General features: G+C 35.1%; 1 protein-coding gene across 3 annotated transcripts; it reads right to left on the bottom strand.

The window, feature by feature from the left end:
* Positions 1-3,124: 3,124 nt before the first annotated feature.
* On the bottom strand, positions 3,125-8,298 carry LOC131073231 (probable leucine-rich repeat receptor-like protein kinase At1g68400). 3 transcript variants are annotated; one of them, XM_058009620.2, is made up of 5 exons: positions 7,892-8,298; positions 7,620-7,677; positions 7,137-7,536; positions 4,814-6,286; positions 3,125-4,229 (listed from the first exon to the last, which is right to left on the bottom strand). In XM_058009620.2, the coding sequence occupies exons 4-5, from the start codon at positions 6,150-6,152 to the stop codon at positions 3,583-3,585; spliced, it is 1,986 nt and encodes a 661-aa protein (XP_057865603.1). In that variant the 5' UTR covers positions 6,153-6,286; positions 7,137-7,536; positions 7,620-7,677; positions 7,892-8,298; the 3' UTR covers positions 3,125-3,582. The 3 variants fall into 3 exon arrangements, with proteins under 3 accessions (XP_057865603.1, XP_057865604.1, XP_057865606.1); XM_058009621.2 differs by having other exon boundaries at positions 6,960-7,536; XM_058009623.2 differs by lacking the exon at positions 7,892-8,298 and having other exon boundaries at positions 7,620-7,752.
* Positions 8,299-8,938: the final 640 nt, after the last annotated feature.

The raw sequence follows: 8,938 nt of genomic DNA on the forward strand, positions 1-8,938 counted from the left end.
TACAATATTGAGTACTTATACTATACTGATCCTAAACATAAACCACTCAACTCTCAAAACCCCAAATATAAGGTGTTCAACTACAATCCTTCCCTAATTGTCAATATGATGACCAACAATTTATAAAGTTATAGATTGCCATTAAGCCATCATACCTTACCTTTCTCAACTATAGATTCTAATTTAAAGTTCAACATAATAAAAAGATACCACTTCCCAAATATGAACATTACATACCTTGTACTTTCCTCTTTGTTTCGAAGTCATATTGACCCATTTGTCCCTAATACAATGACTAGCATGCAAAACAATCACTCATTCCCGAGATTTCAACTTCATCATCAATTTTCTTTATTCCCCAACAAAGATCAAATTTATAATTGTGCAACTAAATTTACATATGATTGCATAAATAACCATGATCTTTTAAATTTCAAAATTTATTTTCCATGCCCATTCTTTTCTCTCCACCACTCATTGTGAGCTAACTTATAATGTAGATATTTGAATTACATGTTAGAATTGTGTCTTTAAAGAGAAACCCTAATGCATTCAAATTATCTAGTGTAACTTGGAATAATTACCTCGTACATACATCAAGAAGAATTAAAAATTTATCTACTAACACCAACACTACATCAACATTCTAGGACATTGTATATCTACTTCTTGTCTTTAACCATTGTTCAAATCCATTGACTTAGTATCCTCATTTGGTTTTGATACAAGGTAAGAACCAATCATGTGCAAACTCCTAACTACACTATCAAGTTTTTATGTAGTTGTAAAATAGAAGGCAAATAGATTTCAAAGCTAAAAATCATAAAAGATTAGAATCACAACTATAGGATTAATTCTACATTGCACTAAACACATCTACATCTACCAAAAAAAAAAAAAAACTATACTAAAACAAATATTAACCATATTTAGGATACTTAACCGATCTTAATTTTGTGTTACATAAACAAATTGATTTGAGGCACCTAGCCTACATCAAACTAAACTAAGAGCTAAATACCTTATTTAATTTATTTAGATTCTATAATTAACCTTATATTTTCCATTCCAATCCCAAATATTATTTATAATATATTTGTTTATAATACCTATTTAACTAATTCATCCTTAGATTCCTATTAAAATATTTTATTTTCTCATTGTCATGTAGATGGATATCTAGATCCTTATTTACAAAGTTCATTAAAGAGATGACTAGAATATTAAAGCATAAAAAAACTAATCCTCATATGAGTCATTACAAAAACTATTAGGTGAAGTGTACTAGTAACCGTTACAGCTAACTTCTTAAACATTTTTTTTGGTAGTCTTCATATACAACTTAACTACTTATAGCTATTGTTTTGGCCAATTTTTTTGTGTTGTCTTATTATAGAACTTTACTACGTATAGCTATTGTTTTAGCTTCTTGGTAGAAACACGCATGTTGTGGGATCTGTCATGCGCGCAAGGGTCAAAAAATACACATTTCAACTACTTAAAAATGCTTCAATAACCGTGCACTTAAAATTGTCAATACCTATGAACAAGTGGCCCAGTAGTCGTGCACAAATAGACCAATTTTGATCCAAAAAAGTTAAAATGTGAGCTGCTATTGGTACATGTGAAAATTATTAATGAACTTTTAGTTATCATTTTTTTTATTTCTTTAAAATTAATAACTGAGAGGTTGCCTGCACAAAGAGTGGACAATTATTAGAACTATAACAACTTCTAATAACAACTAATAACAACTAGCAGTGCTCTTCCCCTAGCTGAGAAGACTTTTTGGTTTATTGAGAGGAGAATTATTTTAATTACCCTTTCCTTTGCGTTTGTAACAAAATATAGAACCCAGATTCGTATTGATCGTGCATGGAAGCATCAAATACCCGACACTGATAAGCGTGCCTGCTTTAGTTATGTTATCTTCCATTCTTTAACGAAGAATCAAATTCCTGCTAAAAGCAAAACACACATCAAATCCCTACTAAAGCAAACACACGCCCTTGAGAGGAAATCCGTGCTATGACAGAGCTACAACAAGTGGGACAAGTATGTATACCATTAAAGCAAAAATAAATAAAGACCATCGATCTGTAAAAGCAGTGCGGGCCAACCTTTGCAGGATATTTAATGCCTTTGCCCGTACTGAAAGCATATTAACGGATTCTTCTACTGTTTTTTTAAGGCATTGTTCTGAGGAATATGGACCCACTAATAAAGATGGGCCGCGCCGCTCCGCTTTTAATGCAAAAAAGAAACAAAAGACAACCCCAAGACAATAAATCTGTGTAATTCCAAAATGCTCTTTTTACCTTATTGGTCAAAAGCGACAGGATCACTGAAAAGCATGTGGTTTTTTTGCAAACTAGTTGAACTACTTAGTTTCAAAAGAAAAAGATAAAGATGTTCAAAGCCAAAGCACCGATTGGAAACATAGCACAGTTTTTTCAACTGGCTAAAGAAGAATATTAGACTGTTAAAATGAAGGAGATAAAAGTAGATTCCAATAAGAATTAATTTTTTGACATTACTCTGAAAAAATAACCATGTTGATCTTAAGGACATTGAAAGGTGGTCATGGTCCCCGTTGCAGTTGTCGTTGTCACAGTCGTCGTTGTAGTTGTCATTGCAGTTGTCGTTGTCGCAGTCTTCATTGTTGCACTCATAATTGTCATCACCAAATTCACATTAGCTGCATTAATACCTTAGATGATATGGAGGAGATGCCACTATTTGTTTCATAGATTTTCATGTTCTTCTACTTAATTTTAAAGACTCATTCAGAAAGATCAGTTTTATTTAGATTTTTTATCCAAAAAAGCTCAGCTGAAGACCGTCTCATGTTTGTTACTTTTGTAAAAAGATCTTAACCAAGGGTTTTTAGGCATTGCAGTGTATGGCTTTGTTGCTTGTTTATTTTGTTCCATAATAGATTTTACTCCTTTTGTTCCCCATAATTCCAGTTAGACATCACTTTATAGGAGATGCACTACACACGCCAATGATGTACTTGTAGGACTTTGTGCTTCTGTTGCTTGGTCCTTTTTCTGGACAGTTGGTGAAATGTCAGCTAAGCATGACATTCAATACAATACTGAGGAAGGCTTGAGGCAGAATATTGTACTACAAGAAAAAAACAAGTTTATTTATCAAATATCCTAGTTTCAACAGTCAGGCAAATTATATTGTCCAGTAAGATGCCCGAGTGGAAATTACAGAGAATTGCTACAAAAGGCACTGGATCTCCAGTAATAGCATTAACATTCTATATACTTGTAGGAAAAGACCAACATCATTGAAAATGATTATTAATCACTGGTAATATCTACTATAACACTATTAGTACGTCCAAACACAAATCACCTGTTCGTCTTATCCAAACCAAGCTTAACCTACATTGGAGATGCTGGCTGGGTATTAGATGACTAATTGGAGCTCTGTTGGAGCCAAATTTAATTTGCAGCTTTTCAAAATCTGTTAAGAAAAGAAGGGCTCCACAAGTATCTCCTCATTTGCCAAACCAGCATTGTGGAAGACATGAAACTGATTGAACCTCTTTGAGCTTTCTCAATTTGGCTAGTGACTAGTTGCTCCTGTGTCCTCAGAGACTGAGGGAGACTGTGATAGCGAGTCAAAGGACTCATACATGGGGGACTGTTCTCCCCGGATGTCTTCAATCATCTTCACAACATGGCTCATCTTTGGACGTTGGTCTGGAGACAGGGAGACGCAGACCATACCAATCTGAAGCATGCCGACCAATTCCTCCTCGATGTTTTTGTACCTCATTAGCTCTAGATCAAACACCTCTGCTGTCCACTCTTCCCTTACCACAGATTGTACCCATTTGGGGAGATCTATGCCTTCATCCAGGGAATGTGGTTGGAAAGGAGCTTTTCCAGTAAGAAGCTCCAGAAGTAGAACTCCAAAACTATACACATCTGCTTTCTGAGATATCTTTTTCGTCTCTGCCTGTTCAGGAGCTCTATACCCTGCAATTCTTGATGCTGCTGATGCTGGAGTTACTAGCACTGCAAGCCCAAAGTCTGAGATGCAAGCATTGCCACTTTTATCTAACAAAATATTAGAAGACTTGATGTTCCCATGAGCCAGCTTGGGAGATTTACAGGAATGATGAATGTACCCCAGACCCCTAGCTGCATCCATTGCTATTTTCATTCTGGTTGTCCAATCAAGTGGGGTTCTCCCTGGACCACGATTACCTTCAAAAGGCATACAAAAAGAAAAGGGGGTCAATTCCCTTGCTTCCAGCTGAACATCCAAAATATGTTTGGTAGCTTGTTAAAGCCATAACTTGAAATGTAACCAACGTATGTAAACAACATTAATGTGTCATCTGCAATTTCCAATGTTCGAAATAGTGCATTTGCAGAGGTTTCAAACATTATAAATAAATCATTGGTTGAAATTGCAAATGGCACATTAATGTTGTCTACATGTTTTGGTTACAATGGCAAGGCTTTGACTTAAATACAATAAAGGATAAATTATATTTCCTCTTAGCCTTCCTGCTATAATATTACATAGTAATATAGAGATATTTGCAGAGAAGACCTGGTATCTTAAATCTTAAACGGAAACAACCCACAAAGCTTGAAAAAATCATTTCATGACTGCCTACCCACAGGGATATAACACATTGATAGGTAATAATAATAAAAAATGACCTGAAAATATGTCAATCTAATTTCTTCTCAATTCAGAGAGCGAAAATAAAGAATCTAAATGTGGAGGGCTTACAATGCAACTGAAGTGATTCATTTAGAACAAGGTCATGTGAACATACCATGAAGAAGGGAATACAAGCTTCCATTTGCCATATAGTCATAAACAAGCAATTTTTCATCTCTTGCATAGTAATAAGCCTTCAAGCTCACCAGATTCAAATGCCGTAACTTTCCTACAAGTTCCATATGCTGCTCAAAATCCCTTTTACCTGAGCCTTGTGCATCCTTTAATCTTTTCACTGCAACAACATTGCCATCTTCCAAAACAGCTTTGTATGCAGTTCCAAAAGTGCCCTTCCCAAGCATTTCAGCTGAAGCACGAAGAAGATCCTCCAATTCAAATTGCCGAGTACCCTCAAAGAAAACCAGCTTTCCCCTCTCTGCAGAACTAGACGGATGCTGATATGGGCTTGAGGAATACACAATCTTCTCTGTTTCCAATCTCTTTGCCGGCTTCCCATCCTCCATTTTTCTAGCATATTTTCTCCAGTAATACCATATAAATATGCATGCAATGAGCAACAAAACTGCAAAATCCCCAACCACAATAGCAATCACGGCACTCTTGCTTAATTTGTTGGAACTCTTCTTTGTATTCTGTGACGTTTCAGGCTTTGAACTTGGTGTTGAGGGCACCACACTGGGATCCTGTGTTACAGGATTGGAATTCACAATACCTCCTGGAGTGGTGGGATTACTGATAATATTCTTACAACTTGGTAATGGGTTGCCACAGAGAATCACATTACTGGCAAAAGCTGAAGCTGGAAACTTAGACAAAGATCCAGGGATTGCCCCTGTAAGATGATTGCCGGACACATTGAAGTCCTGAAGGCTGGTAATGTTCAATTGTGCAATTGTACCAGTGAATACATTGTTTTCAAGTCTCAGGGTGAGGAGATGGCTTAAGGAATTTAAAGAATATGGTATCTGCCCAGTGAAATTATTGTTTGAAATATCAAGCCTCCAAAGCCGATCCAACAATGATATAGATGAAGGTAGAGAGCCAGAAAAGTTATTGTATGAGAGAAACAACAATTTCATGCTTCTCCACTTGGTCAAGTTTGGCATGGTGCCGTTTAAAGAATTCCCCTTTAGGCTTAAGACTCTCAACTGGTCTAGATCGGCCAACGAATCTATTGGACCCGCAAGATGAGCATTTTCCAGCACAAGATGAATTACCCTATCATTCTCACAGTGCACGCCAAACCATTTGCCATTGCAGGGATCATTACCTTTCCAAGAGGTGATTCTATGATTTGTGTCAGTTGAGGCCTTGAAAGCCATCAATGCATCATAGTCGCTAGTAACTTGGGATTGAGCAACTCTATACAAGGGAAATAATACTACTAATAGTACCAGAGATATTTGTAAAGTAGCAGAATTGACGATCACCATCTCTGCTCCTAAGGACCGATTCCAGACTAACGGTAACAAAATCTACTAACTTAAATCCAAGCCAAGCAAGAAGTGTTGTAATTGAACCATAAATTCCAGTAAGTCATATACATGTCATTCCTGGCTTTGTGCAGCTGCAAGTCAAACAAAATATAAAATAAGACTCGCTAATTTTAATTAATATTTTTTCATTTTTTATTTTGATCTTTGAGTGCATGGAATGTAACACACAAGCCTATTGCCTTCATCTTGGCAGGAATTTCTTGAATGCTGAGAAAACAAATATAGCTAAACCCCGTACATGTCTGATTAAATCTAAAAGCTGTTAAGTTTGAATCAATTTCTCTCACAAACTAATAAAATAAACATCTACAGTTTTCTCAGTAAAAAATTGTGTATCTTTTGCTACAAACAAACACAGATGTATAATTCAATCTGATTTCTCATATGCAAGGAAAACAGTAATTTGAAGCTTCTTTAACTGCCAAAAATAGCAAGGATTAAAACCCTACATACAAGGAGATAAATGGCTAAAAGCAAAATTGTTTGTTACACTGGCTTAAAGCTGAAATTTCTGAAGCAAATTTAAATAGAAATTTAGATCTTGATTTTTTCGCAAACACTCCCTTTATACAAATGGAACAAAATAGAACATTGAACATTCTCACAAAAATAACTTGATCTGCAGCTAAAACCTTAAGCATTAAACCTACTCCAATTCATGCCAAAAATAGCAGTTCATATAAACTTTAGTTTTCCATATTTCTATTTGCTTATTGTTTGGATTTTACAACACAGAACAAATACCAGGCAATCGGTCCTTTATGACCTCCATAATAACGAACGTTGGCCATTCCACAACCTCTGAAATTCTGAAATTGCTCTATTTTCTTACAATCTATTAAATTTTCACGACATTCTTCTAAGATTCATACATTTATTGCTGCCAAGAAATTTCTAATGGAGACTAAAATGCAGTCGCACCTCTTCGACAGACATTGTACTGAAAACATTTAGCCTTCGATGACGTTGCCAATGTTTGCCCTACTGCATTCTGTGAAATTTTTTCTGGCTTTTATAACCTAATCTTCTTTTTAATCTGTACTCATTTCTGGTTTTTAAAACTTGACCGAATTAAACGATTAAACGTGATTATTTAAAGGATAATACTTCACCACTTCTAATGGACAAACAAACAAAAAATTATTTAAACAAATACATATAGTTTTCTCCTGCTGATTCGTCTCTTCTTTCTGACACTCCATTAATTCTTCTGCAGTTTCTTAAATATTGTCAGATCGTGCTACATTCAATGCCAGCCACTGCCTCTATCTACCAACTGCCCAGGGAACTTTCTCCAACGTGGACAGCTAAGTAGAAATAACTAAAATATGCAAACAAAACAGTCAATACGAGAAAAAAAGTATATAACGTACTTTTGAAAGTGTTTAAAAACCCTAACCGCACCGCATGCTGCTGCTGCTGTTTTTTTCTGTATCTTCTGATCCTTCTGCTTCTGCCAGACCTATCGGCCAAAGTAGAGATATCAGTTTTTTTTTCAGTTGATGCAGAATCCAGATACGCTACCATTCAAGCTGAAATTCAACGACTCTATAAATAAAACAAAAAATAATCAGACAACTAAATAAACTTATTCCATCAACTATTGCGTTTAGCCCGGAATGATAATTCCTATAAAAATATGACCAAATGACCTCCGTTTTGAGCAAAAAATTTACCGTTCGAAAGCTCTGCATCTCCTCTTTCACGTTGCATACTTAAGCCAGCAAACCACCTCCCTTTTGAACAGCATTTACGCTGTTCGAGAGCTAAATATCTCCTCTTTAGCTATCCGTTCCGTTCAGCCTCTAACCGTAATTTTATAAAACTTATGGTCAAATGAACTCCGTTTTGGACACAACTTGTACCGTTCGAGAGCTCTGCTTCTCCTCCTTCACATTATCCGTTCCGTTCAGCCCTGAACCGTAAATATTTAAAGAAAAGGCCAAATGAACTCCATTTTCGACAAAATTAATGTCATTCGAAAGCTTTCGAACTATTTTTTTTTTTGACTCAGATGGATGGAAGAGACGATTAGGTACAGAGAGCTTCAAGATTAGATGCCAGAATGCTCTCAATCTGACGGGGTGGGCTCAAATTTATTCAGCTGTGCGTTGGAAAGGTCGTATTTGGACACGTCAGCAATGTGGACAGTTAAAACGTGTAAAAAAAAATTATGCTAAAGCACCAAGGGATAAGGGGAATATTTAGGGTAGAATTATAGTAAAAGAATATTTTAATTAGACGGGTAAAATTAAAAGGATTTATAATATAAGCAGAAGGTCATTATTACGTACAAAAGATTCGGGTTAGCTGGCGTATCTTTTTTATTAGCTACGGCTGAGATGCCCAAATTTATGTTAATTTTGGGGGTGTATAGTCTTAATATTATGAGGGATGATACTAAAGTAGTATTTTGAATATATTTAATTAATTGATATTTTAAAATTTTGATATTTAATTTATTAAATATTAAAGTGTTTCATGGTTTATTTATTTCATATGATTTTTTAATTAAAAAATAATATTTATAAGTATTAGAGGGAGTGATGTGAAGGTAAATGTTATAAAGTGAATACTATACACTTAGGGTTTCTTACTATTATAGGATTTACTTTAATTGCATGGTTATATTTCGATGAGAGAAAAAGCTCATTCTAAGATTCTTTATGTTATATCATTTATTTATATAATTATTCTTATGATATAATAAAGTTCTTTGAAAA

Source organism: Cryptomeria japonica, chromosome 2 (assembly GCF_030272615.1).
Source record: "Cryptomeria japonica chromosome 2, Sugi_1.0, whole genome shotgun sequence".
In the NCBI taxonomy this organism is placed as follows: Eukaryota; Viridiplantae; Streptophyta; class Pinopsida; order Cupressales; family Cupressaceae; genus Cryptomeria; species Cryptomeria japonica.